The sequence below is a fragment of the Coregonus lavaretus genome (assembly GCF_964263955.1).
Source record: "Coregonus lavaretus genome assembly, chromosome: 21".
Lineage (NCBI taxonomy): Eukaryota > Metazoa > Chordata > Actinopteri > Salmoniformes > Salmonidae > Coregonus > Coregonus lavaretus.
The window spans coordinates 7,974,605-7,993,637 of record NC_140008.1 but is presented as its reverse complement, the minus strand read 5'-3'; the positions used below and the strand labels follow the sequence as shown (position 1 = coordinate 7,993,637).

General features: G+C 42.3%; 1 protein-coding gene across 1 annotated transcript; it reads right to left on the bottom strand.

Annotated features, from left to right (window-relative positions):
* Positions 1-443: 443 nt before the first annotated feature.
* On the bottom strand, positions 444-6,402 carry LOC311148734 (uncharacterized protein; the record flags this gene model as incomplete). The annotated part of the gene is made up of 5 exons (XM_084185707.1): positions 444-1,009; positions 1,344-1,454; positions 1,945-2,147; positions 5,086-5,242; positions 6,304-6,402. Coding segments are annotated over 5 exons (750 nt in total), but the record flags the coding sequence as incomplete, so codon positions are not given.
* Positions 6,403-19,033: the final 12,631 nt, after the last annotated feature.

Sequence of the window (19,033 nt, the reverse complement as noted above, 5' to 3'; positions counted from 1 at the left end):
GTGTGTCTTTAACTTGTAAATGGATTGTGTTGAAGCTGGCATGTGGTGTGGATGATAGAATAGAGTGAATAGAGGAGAGAGGAGAGGAGAACATAATATAGAAGACAGATAAGATAGAGAGAGAATTCATACCCAGGGGAGTTACTGACTCTGGCCCAAATGACACCCTGTTCCCTACGTAGTGCACTAGGCTACTTCTGACCAGATCTAAAGTAGTCTTCTAGATTTTACAGGTTTTCTCCCTGTCATTAGAAAATGACAATATGGTAATGACTTTAGTGGTTTCCTCCCCCTTTGTGTTTTTATTGGTTGTGTGTTGTGTGTTGTTGTGTTAGGTTTTCCCCATGTGTTCCTAATTGAAAATCCATTAACAATGAATCACAAACAAATTATATTCCAGTTGTGTTTAGACAACTTCATGGCTGACATCCCCCAGTTCTGTTAAGACCCATTGAACTGGGTCACATTCTAAATGGTCACTTGTATTGATAGTCCATACTGGGCCTAACTGGGGTTAACCATACTGGAGGGTTTCTGGACACATATTCCCTAATCTCCAGAACTTGGATGGATGTCTGGATGTCTGTCTGTCTGTCTGTCTCTCTCCCCTCAAACTGTATAGAAAGCAGACAACCTCAATATGGTTTCATTCCTGTAGTTATCAGGACACATGGGGTGTGTAACTATTATCTCCTTTCTAAGTTTGAACTTGTCCACTTTCCTTCATGGATTTAAAAGGAAATGACTGGTATATGTAAACTCCCTCTACCCCATGCCACCACCAATCCAATGCTGTACAATTAATTCCATAGCTTAACATGGGAAATGCTCACTGCCTCCCATAAGAGTCATTGAAGCGTTGGATGAGATAGGCCCCTGCCTTCACCAGGGGATATTTGTTGGACCCGTCACAACAGGTGAGGAGGGCCTCATCCTCCAGCTGCACAAAGAAAGCCAGGGACTGCCTTGTGCTCCAGTCTCCAGCAGGGGGCAGCAAAACCCTATAGACCTGAAAGGGAAAGTGAGGAGTAAAAGTCTAAGGTGAATTTACATTGATGTTTCCATAGAGACCTGAGTTGTATTCACTAGGCACCAAACTGAAGAAAATTTGCTGAAACAGGGAGGGACTAACTGAACAAGAAAGGTTTTAGATGTTTGTACTTTTAGGACTTTTCTATTGGTTCCATTACAACAGGCAAACTCAATCAAGCACTGCTTATTAAGTATTCAAAATTATTTAAAATAGTAATTGAACGCAAGTCTGTTTCCACATGCAATAAGCCTGTAACATCTTGTATGATCTTATGAGGTAACAGTGTGTCAAATGGAAGGGCAAGTCTCACCACTGAGAGGAAAACATCACTGGTCCACCTCTGCATCAGGTCAGCTATGTTGATCAGTACTGTCCCAGGGATGCTGGGAGCAGAGATGAACTCCCCTGACCTGGTACCCATCTATGGAGTTGTCATTTTAATATCAGTTTAACCCCATTACTGCTATAACACACATAAGCCATGTTAATAGAATGAAATGGATCCAGGTTCCATTTATTCTACAATAGATTTACTGCCTGTGGAACACTTCTCAAAAGTGGTCTTAAATCAAGATGACTGCAGGTCTCAATCCCAAACTAATGGGGGGAAATGGCACCATCTAATACGATGGTGTTTAGAGGTATGGAGAATAAACTTTGCAATTGGGGTGAACAAAATAACGTTAACATACTTAGTCCAGTAAAAATGTGCTTAACAAGTCACATAAGTTGCATGGACTCACTCTATGAGCAACAATATAACTAGAGACAAAGTTTTTCCTGCCAGGTTACGTAGCCAGGAAAACTCCTGCCCCTAATAGAAGCTGCAGAGGATTCAGTGGTGTCTTGTTTACCTGCAGGCCACCCGCTTGGTTTTAGAAGACCAGAGGATTCAGTGGTGTCTTGTTTACCTGCAGGCCACCCTCTTGGTTCTGGAAGACCAGAGGATTCAGTGGTGTCTTGTTTACCTGCAGGTCACCCACTTGGCTCTGGAAGACCAGGGTGATGCTGCCGTAGTCAGAGTGTTCTCCACAGCACAGCTGGCCCTCCTTCACCCTGTCACTCCTCACCGGGGGGTAATACAGAGACCTCAGGGTACTGCCGTTCTCATCACCTGCAGGAGACAACAACAATCAAGCCTGATTCACATAATAGAGCCCCAACTGTATTTTCATTTCACATTGTCCTTTCAAAGATGGTTCCAGCACTATTGCAACACAGTGTCAGAATGTTACAAATCCACATTGACATTGAAAGGGAACCATGATTAATGTGTATTTGTAACATTCTGAGACTGTGTTGCAATAGTGCTTTTTTTTGGTATATTGTTAAAAGTAGTCCTTGTGCATAAAGTTGTAAGGTTTGTTTAACTTTGCAATCATTAGTTTTTGTTTGACGTACATTTTAAAAAGTGAGAAATCTTAGTGTCAGTGTCACTCTATTACCATGGAACTTCCGTTTTACATTCCTAGGACTGAGCAGCCCTTCACCCAGGTGTGATTGTACCAGTGGCGGCTCCTGAAAAAATTCTCAGGAGGGGCAATTTTTCTGATGATTTAGGTGACCTACACACATTTAAAAAAAGATATGTCCAGCAACAACATGAAGACAGGGGCAGCATATAAGTCAATACCAGAAGCATTTATTGACTGATCTCAAAAGTGTTGGCTTACCAGGGTTGGTGGAGCCCTCAGTTTCATCTTTGCCTCGCAAAGCTAACTCAAACACTCCGCAAAACTTCACACACTGGATTAGCCGGCTGAGGATGTGGCGGTTCTTGCTAATGTCGTAGTAAATATATTTGTTATAGTGAATATGGAATATGATATGTTGAGTAAAATGTTGTGCTAAGATCTATTTAGGTCAGGAGCTGGTTATAAGTTCTGTTCCTATCCAATAACAATGGACAAAAGGGTCCTATCTTGTCAGCCTTGTCAGCAGGTGGCCAAGGACAACACCCACGCCATAGGCCTCTCAGTTCTTCCAACTCACGAGTTCTTGCTCTGAGGACACACACACACACAAACACACACACACACACATCATCACTGTTAAACACACACACACACACACACATCATCACTGTTAAACACACACACACACACACACACACAAAAATCCCCTCTCTTAGGCTGAACATTTGAAGACAGAGAACCCGACTCAGAGCCAATGCAACAGTGACAGTAGCCTGCAGGGGACCTCGCCCAACTCATCAGGACCAATCAGAAGATCAGAACTACTAGATTGAACCTACTTCATTTATTGCATAAAATGTCTGCACACAATGTTTCGGGGCTCTCTTCAGATAATAATAATAATAATAATAATAATAATAATAATAATAATAATATGCCATTTAGCAGACGCTTTTATCCAAAGCGACTTACAGTCATGCGTGCATACATTTTTGTGTATGGGTGGTCCCGGGGATCGAACCCACTACCTTGGCGTTACAAGCACCATGCTCTACCAGCTGAGCTACAGAAAGTGGATACTCATGGATGCGCATTGCAATTGTAAAATGTCAACACAATTGGAGACACCACGTCATTTTTGGAGACATGTTATTGACAGTAAACTATTGTAGATGCGACTGCTAACTAACTAAAACATTTTAGCTGGCTAGCTAATCATCTTAGCTAAATGTGGGGCAAACAATTCAGTTATTTACCGTTAATTTGAGGGATTGGGGTGAAAGAAATCGAGTTACATAGTGATACTTTACGATATACTGTATTGACAATATCGCAATATTTTAGCGCTAGTTGGCTGTACCTGCACCAAAACACCATTATTGTTCCTTCATAGCTTGTTCTCAATCTTTTCACATTGGGAGCCAATTTGTTTTCAGCACTTTTATTTCCATGACTGATCAAAACTCGTTCTCATGGCTTTCTGATCCCTCTGCAACAGACATATGGTGCGCAATAAAATCACAGTATCGAATCGCAATACGTATAGAATCATGAGACTCGCAATGCTGATGCATATATCTTATCGTGAGGTTCCTGGCAATTCCCAGCCCAAGTTCATTTGCCACAACAAATCTCTTCGCTAGCAAACGCGATGTCTTCTCCAAAACGGCAATGTGTCTCCAGCAATGTTTACTTTTTTGACGTTCTATGGCATCTCCACTTTCCAAGCATATATGACCACATGTAATATTTTGGTAAGTGATGCAAATAGTGAACTATGTAGGGCCAGGATGTAAAATATATGTAGCTGCAGCAATTTCTCTTATCTGATATGGTAAGTAATGGGGCTTAATTTATAGCTCCCTAAGAGTTTGACGAACGGGTCCGTGAACGCGATTCCAGATATATTTACCTCTGAATAAACTGCCTTTATTACACCATATCCACATCCAGTAAACTTGTGATTATCAACACTAACCTCATCGTTGTGGCGGCGGACAGCTAGCCTGTATCCCTCGTCATCCAGTTGAGTGAGTGGCAATGTCTTTTTTCGTTCGTACCAATTTTTGGAAAATCCTCGGGTGTAGGACTTTCCGCCTTTAGTAGAAACCTGTTGAATTATTAAATTTGGTCTGGGAGGTCCTAATTGTTTCGTTGCCAATTTATCTTCATTTGTTCGCCGACAAAAAGGAACTTATTTCAAACAATCCACTCTTTTCTCAGTTACGTTCATGGTTACGTAACGTATGACGAAAGCGCGTAAGTGCAAGCCCACAGACACCCATTGAGATTGTATTGAAGGCTCTGAAATTTAAAAAAAATAGATTTTACATGGGAGTCTATGACAGAAGTTCTGGGCGATTTTCAATCTGACTGAAATCGCCCCAAAAGGGGGTGGAGCCATTTGAAGCACGACTTTAGCCTGATTCGACATTTAGTGGCAGTGTGGCACTGTGGCAGATCAGACGTATAGATTACAACACTGATAACTACTGTTGCCGTGATATAATTGATTAGAAAAAAAATCCCTTCCTTTTCCCGTTTGGCAGTGCGTCGCCCATATCGCCCTATTGAACAGGCCGTCCCTGGATTGTACATAGATAACCCCCTGAGAGAGAGAGAGAGAGCTGTACTCACTCCCTATGTGTCTGTCTGCACTCAGGAAGACCTCAGCCTCCAGGCCCAGACTGTAGGCCATCACATGGAGCACCCGGAGACTCAGGTCCTTACAGCGCAGGAAGAACAACGACTGGATCTCACAGAATCTACTCACTCCTTCCCACGATGGCCATTTCTATAGACCAGGAAGAGTTGTGTAAGGACAGTGCAATCAGAGCTACATACAATATAGGATATAAAAGATGACATGTTGTGACAACTGTCAATGTATTCCTATGGGTGGACTGGTGAGTTCTGTTCCAAGGTGGAGTTCTATCAGAGTGGTTGAACTCTGTATATGGGTCAGAGTGAGGTCAATCACTTTGTACCTTGACCTTAACACTGATAGCAACAACAAACACAGCAGAGAAGTTGGCTGAATCTATATCTGTCACAATGGAGATGCAGACAGGCAGACAGACAGACAGACAGACAGACAGAGGTTGTTTACTATGACTGGATAAAGGGATGCAGTGTTGAAAGCTTCCTTTAGGTCTCCTGTTTTCTTGGGATTTAAACTTTGAATACAGAGAGATAGTCCTAACCATTCAATCAATGTACAGAACAAACAGACATCATTAACACTATACTGAGTGTAGCCTATGGATATAATATATTATCATAGAATATAACACAATATAATAGAAGAACGGTTTTGACATGAAAGCACAGCCAGATGTTTTGACTTGACAGTGTGTCTCTATACTACGGGTAGTAACCCTGTTCCTGGAGTGCCGCAAGTACTGCAGGATTTTGTTCCAACTAGGCACCACACCTGACCAACTGAGCTAATTGATCAGTTCAGTGATTGCCTAAATTCAAAACACCTGGTCTTCCAGGTCGGTTAAATCAAACACATGAAGTTCCTGTGGCACTCCAGCACCAGGGTTGTCTACCACTGCTCTAGAATAGAATAATGGTTTTGACATGAAAGCACAGCCAAATGTTTTGACTTGACTGTGTGTCTCTATACCTCTCAGTCTCTGAAGACACCCAGCCATGGTTAGGATTATTTGCGAAGCTTTTCCTGCTGAAAGGCAGTTTCATTTCATCTGGTTGCAGAAAGAATTGATTGGATATGTTCATAACCCCGTCCACCTATGAAGAATAGCCTAAGGTTGGTCACCCAAAGCACATAACGCACTCGCACTGACATGCACAATATATCTAACTACAGCTTTAAAAAGCTCAGCTCACCTCTTGTTGCACTATCCCAGTATTCTTCAAATAAACAAATCCCACTTCAGTAAAAGCCGTTTTCAACTGCCTGCTCAGGATCTCTAACTGCTCGCCCGAAACATCGTTTTACCCTAACTTGTACGCTCCAAAATCTTCATGTTGGAAGTTGGGACAATGATCTGGCTAAACAATGAACCAGTGAGCAGGATATGTCCCGAGGTTTGGAGTTATGCATTGCAGATTGCACCCAGACCGTGGATCGCCGGGGGTGTATTCATTATGCCGATTCTGTTGCAAAACGTTTCTAAATGGAAAGGTACGGGGCGGGACCTACCTGATTTCATTTATTTGCAACACTTTTTGCAACTGTTTGGACTAATGATTACACCCCAGTTAAGTGAGCGAATTTTAACATATTCCCTTTTCTCAGTGTGCGTGAACCATGTGACAACTGTGAGCCAATAGGAAAGCGACCCTTTCACACATTGTGCAGTCCTCTTATTTCAGCTTTGGATGTAATTGTCTGATACGAAGTTTGCTATCGCCTCATGTTTGTTTGACTCACGAAGGAGAAATACGTTTTTTTGTCAAGTTTATTAGCCCTCAAATACTGAATTATCACTTTTTACAAAGTTGGTACATTTGAGTGACAGATTTTGTCATTGAATGACACCAAACATAAACAGTTTTAAAGTGTTGTTGACCATTAAAGTCGGTGTGGTTTTATCAAAATATAGATGCTCGACTTGAAAGGAGGATATAATTTTTATTTTGCAGGTTGTGGGTTGATGGGCATTTACTACATAGGAGCCTCTAGCTGTATCCTTGAGCAAGTCCCCCACCTCATTCATGGTGCATCCAAAATCGTTGGAGCCTCGGCAGGTGCATTGATGGCAGCGGTGCTCACCATTGGTATGTTGAATACTGTACATTGGTAGTTGGCCGAAACTCTTGAAACGAACAGAATAAATATAACATACATGAAATAATGACTTCTTAATTATTATATTGTCAATGTTTATTCTATTTAGTACATAATGATTAGGCATATAGGACCACTAGACCTTTTCAATCTTGTGTAAATGTCTCACTACTAACCTGCCTTGACTATACTCTACTGTACTCTACAGTACTGTACTGAACTATACTATACTGTACTGTACTGAACGATACTATACTGTACTCTACTGTGCTGTGCTGTACTGAACTATACTCTACTGTACTGTACTGAACTATACTACACTCTACTCTACTCTACTCTACTCTACTGTACTGTACTGAACTATACTCTACTGTACTCTACTGTGCTGTGCTGTACTGAACTATACTCTACTGTACTGTACTGAACTATACTACACTCTACTCTACTCTACTCTACTGTACTGTACTGTACTGTACTGTACTGAACTATACTCTACTGTACTCTGTGGTGTAAAGTACTTAAGTAAATATTTTACTGGGTGGCTTTCACTTTTACATTAGTCAATTTCCATTAAGGTATCTTTACTTTTACTCAAGTATGACAATTGGGTACTTTTTCCACCACTTGACTGTACTGTGCTCTACTGTACTGTACTATACTCTATTGTACTGTACTGAACTGTACTCTACTGTACTGAACTATCCTCTACTATACTCTACTTTTTTTTACTGTGCTGTCAATTTGTGAAATATAGACGTCTATGATTAGTTCAGATTTGGTCCGGACCAGGCCAAATTTGAACCAATCATGGATGTCTATGTTTGGGACAAATTAATAATGGTCCAGAGGCCTTTGGACGTTGAAATCAAGGCGGATCCGGACCGGACCAAAAAACAATGTTTGTGGACGTTGAAATTAAGGCCAGGGCGGACTGACCAAATTTCAACTACTTTTCAACGTCCATGGACGTCCGGTGTTGCTCGGTGCTCAGAGGATAAGGATGCTGGTTACAGTAAATGGAAAGAGAGGGGGTTAATGGGTAGGTGTCAGTAAGAGCCGGGAGAGGTGACATCAAATGGAGAGAGAGAAGAGAGATAGAGAGTGAGGGGTTGTCCAGACTTTCACGCTCTTGCTTTGACCACCAGACGACAGAAATATAAAGAAAACTGTTATCAGCTGAACATAACAGTATGCTAGTGGAAGAGAAGACTGTAGGAGGTGACCGTTATCAGCAGAACATAACAGAATGCTAGTGGAAGAGAAGACTGTAGGAGGTGACCATTATCAGCTGAACATAACAGTATGCTAGTGGAAGAGAAGACTGTAGGAGGTGACCGTTATCAGCTGAACATAACAATATGCTAATGGAAGAGAAGACTGTAGGAGGTGACCGTTATCAGCTGAACATAACAATATGCTAATGGAAGAGAAGACTGTAGGAGGTGACCGTTATCAGCTGAACATAACAATATGCTAATGGAAGAGAAGACTGTAGGAGGTGACCGTTATCAGCTGAACATAACAGGATGCTAGTGGAAGAGAATACTTTAGGAGGTGACCCAACTGTGATTTTGTGACTACTATGATTTCAATTCAATTGCAGAAAATCTGTTTTACGACTTTTCTGAAATTCTGTTACAGACTTGGTAAAATAATTTAAAGTTTTAATCACTTAAACAACATTTATATCCGTAAAAACACTAACTAATTGATAGGTCGACCTTGTTACTTATGTAAAGTTTCATCCACCCTCCTCATGAGGGAGTGAAATTTGAAAATATCTTAAAGATATATGGGTTTTTGGTAACGGAATTTCAGGGCACAAGGAAATGTTTCTTAAACTTACAGAAGGCAGAAAGAAATCTGCTGAACTAAACATGTGTTGATATGAGTTGTCAGGGGTCTTTACTTCAACATTTTAATGTATTTTCAATACCTTTTAGGACTTTTTTTCCAATAGATATTTTCAAAACACCCATTTCCCATCTGATTGACAAGAAATCAAAGCCTTTGCTTATTCCAAATTTTTCGGATGGAGAATGGTTGAAAAATGTATATATGCCTTAATTTCTCAAAAATTTAGACTCTTAGTTTTCATTTGACCCCCAATTTGACCTGCTTCTATGAACTTCACATGTTGGTGCTCGTGGGTCCTTTTAAATGGAAATGACCCTAGGCTACCGGTCTACTTTACTTTCAAGCCTGCTTGGCTGTTGAAGGAGCGATAGATAAATGGTAGCCTAATTTTTGTTGTGCAGTGGGAATAAACCAGTCATGTCAGAAAATATGATTATGATTTAGGCCTATATAATACAAGTCAAAGAAACATATGAGGCTACACGCTGCTATGCGATCTCCTTACCAACGGCAAATGCAACTCTTTTATCATTACATTTTTATTAGCCTACCATTATTATAATTCCCGCTCGTCAAACGCCTCCATTTCACCCAATATAACTATAATGCTTGTAATACAATTCTTCAACCACTAGAAGTTGTGCGTATGCATGTTCTGAGCTGTGCGTGGAGATACACACACTTTCCCGTCAAGTTCAGAATTTATAAATACCAACCTTTGTGGGAAGAATGCCGCAAGCAATGTTTAGTCTTTTTTATGTGCACGCACCTTTGATAAATGAGGCCCTAGGTCAGGGGTCATCAACTAGATTCAGGTTGCTACAGTATCAAACACAAACCTTTGATAAATAAGGCCCTAGGTCAGGGGTCATCAACTAGATTCAGGTTGCTACAGTATCAAACACAAACCTTTGATAAATGAGGCCCTAGGTCAGGGGTCAACAACTAGATTCAGGTCTAATGGCTTGGGGGTAGAAGCTGTTTAGAAGCGTCTTGGACCTAGACTTGGTGCTCCGGTACCGCTTGCCGTGCGGTAGCAGAGAGAACAGTCTATGACTAGGGTAGCTGGAGTCTTTGACAATTTTAGGGTCTTCCTCTGACACCGCCTGGTATAGAGGTCCTGGGTGGCAGGAAGCTTGGCCCCAGTGATGTACTGGGCCGTACGCACTACCCTCTGTAGTGCCTTGCGGTCGGAGGCCGAGCAGTTGCCATACCAGGCAGTGATGCAACCAGTCAGGATGCTCTCGATGGTGCAGCTGTAGAACCTTTTGAGGATCTGAGGACCCATGCCAAATCTTTTCAGTCTCCTTAGGGGGAATAGGTTTTGTCGTGCCCTCTTCACGACTGTCTTGGTGTGCTTGGACCATGTTAGTTTGTTGGTGATGTGGACACCAAGGAACTTGAAGCTCTCAACCTGCTCCACTACAGCCCCGTTGATAAGAATGGGGGTGTGCTCGGTCCTCTTCTTTTTCCTGTAGTCCACAATCATCTCCTTTGTCTTGATCACGTTGAGGGAGAGGTTGTTGTCCTGGCACCACACGGCCAGGTCTCTGACCTCCTCCCTAAAGGCTGTCTCGTCATGGTCGGTGATCAGGCCTACCACTGTTGTGTCATCGGCAAACTTAATGATGGTGTTGGAGTCGTGCCTGGCCATGCAGTCATGAGTGAACAGGGAGTACAGGAGGGGACTGAGCACGCACCCCTGAGGGGCCCCTATGTTGAGGATCAGCGTGGCAGATGTGTTGTTACCTACCCTTACCACCTGGGGGCGGCCCGTCAGGAAGTCCAGGATCCAGTTGCAGAGGGAGGTGTTTAATTCCAGGGTCCTTAGCTTAGGGCACTATGGTGTTGAACGCTGAGCTGTAGTCAATGAATAGCATTCTCACATAGGTGTTCCTTTTGTCCAGGTGTAAAAGGCAGTGTGGAGCGCAATAGAGATTGCATCATCTGTGGATCTGTTGGGGTGATATGTAAATTGGAGTGGGTCTAGGGTTTCTGGGATAATGGTGTTGAAAGTGCTAGGGAGTGGAGTGGTGAGTAAATATCTCATGACACTCTGCCGCCAAACTTGACTTTTTTTGCGCTCTCCTCTGCCATTCCAATTACCTGCATTCCCTGTAACATTCTTATACCTACTCAGCATTGATGATATTCCATTGACTGAATAATTTGTCACTATTATGAGTCATAGGAGTCTTATAGCCTTTTATGCCTGTCCGTTCAGCGCTACGTTGACGGTGCCTTAAGTAACAACCTGCCCCATTTTGATCTGAAGGACATCATCACCGTTTCCCCGTTCTCCGGGGAGATTGATGTCTGTCCCCGGGACTCGACTTCCACGAGGTGACAACAACAATAATGTCAGTATCCAGGTAAACATTGACAACAACAATAACGTCAGTATCCAGGTGAACATTGATAACATGTACCGGGTGACCAGCACATTTTTCCCTCCGGAGTTTGAGGTGAGCCACTGTATTCATTCATTTAATGTAAAGACTAACAATTCAAAAAAACATATCCATGAAAATGTGATTGTTATGTCAGGAAATCCTTTAAAGCTGAAATTCAGAAATAAGGTGAAACAGCGCCACTGTTCGCCCCAGCGCATTTGTTATAGTTTTTGTTTTTTGGTTAATGAAACGGATGAGAGGAGTGGGGAAAACAATAAGCAGTTACTGTTCTATCACGCATGCAATGATGGTCAATGATGGTCAATGATGTGCAATGATGTGCAATGATGTGCAATGATGGTCAATGATGTGCAATGATGTGCAATGATGTGCAATGATGTGCAATGATGGTCAATGATGTGCAATGATGGTCAATGAAGTGCAATGATGGTCAGTGATGTGCAATGATGGTCAATGATGTGCAATGTTGTGCAATGATGGTCAATGATGTGCAATGATGGTCAATGATGTGCAATGATGTTCAATGATGTGCAATGATGGTCAATGATGTGCAATGATGGTCAATGATGTGCAATGATGTGCAATGATGGTCAATGAAGTGCAATGATGGTCAATGATGTGCAATGATGGTCAATGATGGTCAATGAAGTGCAATGATGGTCAATGATGTGCAATGATGGTCAATGATGGTCAATGATGGTCAATGATGGTCAATGATGTGCAATGATGTCCAATGATGTGCAATGATGTCCAATGATGTGCAATGATGGTCAATGAAGTGCAATGATGGTCAGTGATGTGCAATGATGGTCAATGATGTACAATGTTGTGCAATGATGGTCAATGATGTGCAATGGTGGTCAATGATGTGCAATGATGGTCAATGATGTGCACTGATGGTCAATGATTGTCAATGATGTGCAATGATGTGCAATGATGGTCAATGATGTGCAATGATGGTCAATGATGTGCAATGATGGTCAATGATGTGCAATGATGGTCAATGATGTGCAATGATGGTCAATGATGGTCAATGATGTGCAATGATGGTCAATGATGGTCAATGATGTGCAATTATGTGCAATGATGGTCAATGATGTGCAATGATGGTCAATGAAGTGCAATGATGGTCAGTGATGTGCAATGATGGTCAATGATGTGCAATGATGGTCAATGATGGTCAATGATGTGCAATGATGTGTGATGATGGTCAATGATGTGCAATGATGGTCAATGATGTACAATGATGTGCAATGATGTGTGATGATGGTCAATGATGTGCAATGATGGTCAATGATGTACAATGATGTGCAATGATGTTCAATGATGTGCAATGATGGTCAATGATGGTCAATGATGGTCAATGATGTGCAATGATGTGCGATGATGGTCAATGATGTGCAATGATGGTTAATGATGTACAATGATGTGCAATGATGTGCAATGATGGTCAATGATGTGCAATGATGGTCAATGAAGTCCAATGATGGTCAGTGATGTGCAATGATGGTCAATGATGTGCAATGATGGTCAATGATGTGCAATGATGGTCAATGATGGTCAATGATGTGCAATGATGTGCAATGATGTGCAATGATGGTCAATGATGTGCAATGATGTGCAATGATGGTCAATGATGTGCAATGATGTGCAATGATGGTCAATGATGTGCAATGATGGTCAATGATGTGCAATGATGGTCAATGATGTGCAATGATGGTCAATGATGTGCAATGATGTGCAATGATGTGCAATGATGTGCAATGATGGTCAATGATGTGCAATGATGTGCGATGATGGTCAATGATGTGCAATTATGGTCAATTATGTACAATGATGTGCAATGATGTGCAATGATGGTCAATGATGTGCAATGATGTGCAATGATGGTCAATGATTTGCAATGATGGTCAATGATGTGCAATGATGGGCTCCCGAGTGGCGCAGCGGTCTATGGAACTGCATCTCAGTGCTTGAGGCGTCACTACAGAACCCCTGGTTCGATTCCAGGCTGTATCACAACCGGCCGTGATTGGGAGTCCCATAGGGCAGCGCACAATTGGCCCAGCGTTGTCCGGGTTTGGCCGGTTTAGGCTGTCATTGTAAATAAGAATTTGTTCTTAACTGACTTGCCTAGTTAAATAAAGGTTAAATAATTGTTATTTATTTAAATGATGGTCAATTATGTGCAATGATGGTCAATGATGTGCAATGGTGTGCAATGATGGTCAATGATGTGCAATGATGGTCAATGATGTGCAATGATGTGCAATGATGTGCAATGATGGTCAATGATGTGCAATGATGTGCAATGATGGTCAATGATGTGCAATGATGGTCAATGATGGTCATTGATGTGCAATGATGGTCAATGATGTGCACTGATGGTCAATGATGGTCAATGATGGTCAATGATGCATGAGGGGAGAGAAAAAAGTGTTTGTTGTTTGAAGTAACTTCACCCTAAGCAGGGTTGGTCCTGGTCGGTCCCTGGATGGGAGACCAGATGCTGCTGGAAGTGGTGTTGGAGGGCCAGTAGGAGGCACTCTTTCCTCTGCTCTAAAAAATATCCCAATGCAGTGATTAGGGACATTGCCCTGTGTAGGGTGCCGTCTTTGGGTTGGAACGTTAAATGGGTGTTTTGACTCTCTGTGGTCACTAAAGATCCCATGGCACTTTTCGTAAGAGTAGGGGTGTTAACCCCGGCGTACTGGCTAAATTCCCAATCTGGCCCTCATACCATCATGGCCACCTAATCATCCCCAGCTTCCAATTGGCTCATTCATCACCCCTCCTCTCCCGTGTAACTATTCCCCAGGTTGGTGCTGTAAATGAGAAAGTGTTCTCAGTCAACTGACCTGGTAAAATAAGTGTTAAATGAAAAAACGTTGTTGTTGTAATATCACAAACGGACGTGGCATTTTCACGAAGTACGGATTCCAGCTTTAAACTCTTAGGGCTGGTAAGTATTTAAAAAACTTTATATGGGAAATCTCTATTGAACATGCTTTTACTTCAGGACTAGTCTTAATCTGTGATTTCTGTTGAACAGATAATGTCTGAGATATGCAACAATTAATACATGGATGCACTTCGATTCCTTCAAGAAAACAGTGAGCTCTTTTACTTGCTATTACTTTCAGTCTCACGTAATGAACATGTATTTCGCATCAATGTTTGTTTATTCAGGTTATGTATATTTGAAAATGTCTCCATTCATTGATGTGATCATATTTCCGATCTCTTCCGATCTGATGGTGACTGAAACAGCCTCTTGCAGTGAGATGGTGAATGAGTCAACAGAAGCCACTGCTGAAGAGACTGTTTCCACTAAGACCCTTCTACTTCAGAGGCTCAACTCCCCGCGCAAACATCACTGGTGGCTGGATGAACACAGCATTGAAAACCTACCAGTACGTATTAAAAAAGGTCAGATGTGAAACACTCACAGAACAATCAGTATTTTTGTCTGCGTTTGCTCATATCAATGTTTTCTGTACTAAAGTCAAGGCTGTATCTGTTGACCTATGTGTATATAAATGTAGTATAGTACTGGATACTTAACCTTTAAATGTAGTATAGTACTGTATGCTAAACCTTTAAATGTAGTATAGTGCTGGGTACTGAACCTTTAAATGTAGTATAGTACTGGATACTGAACATTTTAATGTAGTATATTACTGGGTACTGAACCTTTAAATGTAGTATAGTACTGTATGCTAAACCTTTAAATGTAGTATAGTACTGGATACTGAAGCTTTAAATGTAGTATAGTACTGGATACTGAACCTTTAAATGTAGTATAGTGCTGGGTACTGAACCTTTAAATGTGGTATAGTACTGGGTACTGAACCTTTAAATGTAGTATAGTACTGGGTACTGAACCTTTAAATGTAGTATAGTACTGGATACGGAACCTTTAAATGTAGTATAGTACTGGGTACTGAACCTTTAGTCTGGTCTGGGGTACTTTTGAAGTCCTATGTTAGCAGGTTGTCTGTTATCTGTTTGGTGTTTAGTGTGTGCGTGTGAGTGTTTAGTGTGTGCGTGTGCGTGTGGTAATGTTGTGTGAGGCATGCAGGGAGAGACATGCAGGCAGTCTGTTTTCCCAGGTGACTGAGCTGCTTCCAGTATGTGTTGCCTCCTACATGCTGATGCCCTGCGCTCTCCCAGTGGAGTCAGCCTACTCCATGGCTCAGAGGTACAGTGGGGAAAAAAAGTATTTAGTCAGCCACCAATTGTGCAAGTTCTCCCACTTAAAAAGATGAGAGAGGCCTGTAATTTTCATCATAGGTACACGTCAACTATGACAGACAAATTGAGAAAAAAAATCCAGAAAATCACATTGTAGGATTTTTAATGAATTTATTTGCAAATTATGGTGGAAAATAAGTATTTGGTCACCTACAAACAAGCAAGATTTCTGGCTCTCACAGACCTGTAACATCTTCTTTAAGAGGCTCCTCTGTCCTCCACTCGTTACCTGTATTAATGGCACCTGTTTGAACTTGTTATCAGTATAAAAGACACCTGTCCACAACCTCAAACAGTCACACTCCAAACTCCACTATGGCCAAGACCAAAGAGCTGTCAAAGGACACCAGAAACAAAATTGTAGACCTGCACCAGGCTGGGAAGACTGAATCTGCAATAGGTAAGCAGCTTGGTTTGAAGAAATCAACTGTGGGAGCAATTATTAGGAAATGGAAGACATACAAGACCACTGATAATCTCCCTCCCTCCCTCGATCCCTCGACGCAAGATCTCACCCCGTGGGGTCAAAATGATCACAAGAACGGTGAGCAAAAATCCCAGAACCACACGGGGGGACCTAGTGAATGACCTGCAGAGAGCTGGGACCAAAGTAACAAAGCCTACCATCAGTAACACACTACGTCGCCAGGGACTCAAATCCTGCAGTGCCAGACGTGTCCCCCTGCTTAAGCCAGTACATGTCCAGGCCCGTCTGAAGTTTGCTAGAGTGCATTTGGATGATCCAGAAGAGGATTGGGAGAATGTCATATGGTCAGATGAAACCAAAATAGAACTTTTTGGTAAAAACTCAACTCGTCGTGTTTGGAGGACAAAGAATGCTGAGTTGCATCCAAAGAACACCATACCTACTGTGAAGCATGGGGGTGGAAACATCATGCTTTGGGGCTGTTTTTCTGCAAAGGAACCAGGACGACTGATCCGTGTAAAGGAAAGAATGAATGGGGCCATGTATCGTGAGATTTTGAGTGAAAACCTCCTTCCATCAGCAAGGGCATTGAAGATGAAACGTGGCTGGGTCTTTCAGCATGACAATGATCCCAAACACACCGCCCAGGCAACGAAGGAGTGGCTTCGTAAGAAGCATTTCAAGGTCCTGGAGGGGCCTAGCCAGTCTCCAGATCTCAACCCCATAGAAAATCTTTGGAGGGAGTTGAAAGTCTGTGTTGCCCAGCGACAGCCCCAAAACATCACTGCTCTAGAGGAGATCTGCATGGAGGAATGGGCCAACATACCAGCAACAGTGTGTGAAAACCTTGTGAAGACTTACAGAAAACGTTTGACCTGTGTCATTGCCAACAAAGGGTATATAACAAAGTATTGAGAAACTTTTGTTATTGACCAAATACTTATTTTCCACCATAATTTGCAAATAAATTCATTAAAAATCCTACAATGTGATATTCTGGAATTTTTTTTCTCATTTTGTCTGTCATAGTTGACGTGTACCTATGATGAAAATTACAGGCCTCTCTCATCTTTTTAAGTGGGAGAACTTACACAATACTTTTTTTCCCCACTGTAACTGTGACCACTATTGGGAGGGGTGTGTGTGTGAGATCTGTTCTCATTAGTGTTTTATAAAACTTGATTTATAGTATGACAATGATGCATGTCACACACTCAGGAAAGTAGTCCATAAAGGGAAGGAGGCTTGTTTTTAAGGGCAGGTTAATGACTCTCCTGATGAGGTAACTCTGATGCTAATGTTCAGAGGTGAGTTGGACTCACTCTCGTGATGAGGTAACTCTGCCTGAGACTTTCACACACATTTCTGAGCTATAGTTCAAATCAGAGTTTGATTATTTGTCACATTGTATTTTTTTCATTTGGTCTGGTTGGTTTCACGTTGCCACATGTCAAAGGAACGAAAATGCCTAAACATAACCACGTGTTCTGTTTATTGTGGATTTGTTCTAACAACAACATCCGGGAGGAAACTCTACTGCCACGTCAATAGCCTGTATTCAGTGGCCTATCCCGGTATAGACCCTGTCTCCCCTAATCTGCATCAGATGCTCTCATCAAACGCTCGCTGTCAAGCAACCAATAATATTGCACGCCTTTGGTTATTTTCCTGTGTTCTGGTCCGGACTGCATTCTCACCTGCAGTGAACCTCACCGCTGACCGAGACCACACCTTTTGAGCGAACCACGGCAGACCACACCTTTTGAGCGAACCACGGCGCATTGTTTAGTGTGCTCCAGAGTGCGGATAGTGTTCAACATTGGTCCAAACTAAACAGGAAAAACGCTCCAAACAAATTCGACTAGTTACACTAACAGCGGTTCTGTCAATGTTCAACTGTAACTAACTAGGTAAAACAATTATAATCTTTGTACCCATTAAATGAGTTGCATTTAATTTGGGTGACCTGTCCCTTTAATGTGATAAAAGCACTGTTATTCTTTCGGGGTAATACTATGGTGATGATGTACCCCAGGCTTGTGGACTGGATTCCAGAGGTTTCATCTGACATGGGTTGGCTTTACGGTATGGTCGGGGACGTCTACAGGCAGGCATGGAAGGGGAGACCTGGGGAAACTGACAGGTGTGTGTCCACAAACCCTCTCAACATATCAATGTAAACTCAGCAAAAAAAGAATCGTCCTCCCACTGTCAACTGCGTTTATTTTCAGCAAACTTAACATGTGTAAATATTTGTATGAACATAACAAGATTCAACAACTGAGACATAAACTGAACTAGTTCCACAGACATGTGACTAACATAAATGGAATAATGTGTCCCTGAACAAAGGGGGGGTCAAAATCAAAAGTAACAGTCAGTATCTGGTGTGGCCACCAGCTGCATTAAGTACTGCAGTGCATCTCCTCCTCATGGACTGCACCAGATTTGCCAGTTCTTGCTGTGAGATGTTACCCCACTCTTCCACCAAGGCACCCGCAAGTTCCCAGACATTTCTGGGGGGGAATGGCCCTAGCCCTCACCCTCCAATCCAACAGGTCACAGACATGGTCAATGGGATTGAGATCCGGGCTCTTCGCTGGCCATGGCAGAACACTGACATTCCTGTCTTGCAGGAAACCACGCACAGAACGAGCAGTATGGCTGGTGGCATTGTCATGCTGGAGGGTCATGTCAGGATGAGCCTGCAGGAAGGGTACCACATGAGGGAGGAGGATGTCTTCCCTGTAACGCACAGCGTTGAGATTGCCTGCAATGACAACAAGCTCAGTCCGATGATGCTGTGTCACACTGCCCCAGACCATGATGGATCCTCCACCTCCAAAACGATCCCGCTCCAGAATACAGGCCTCG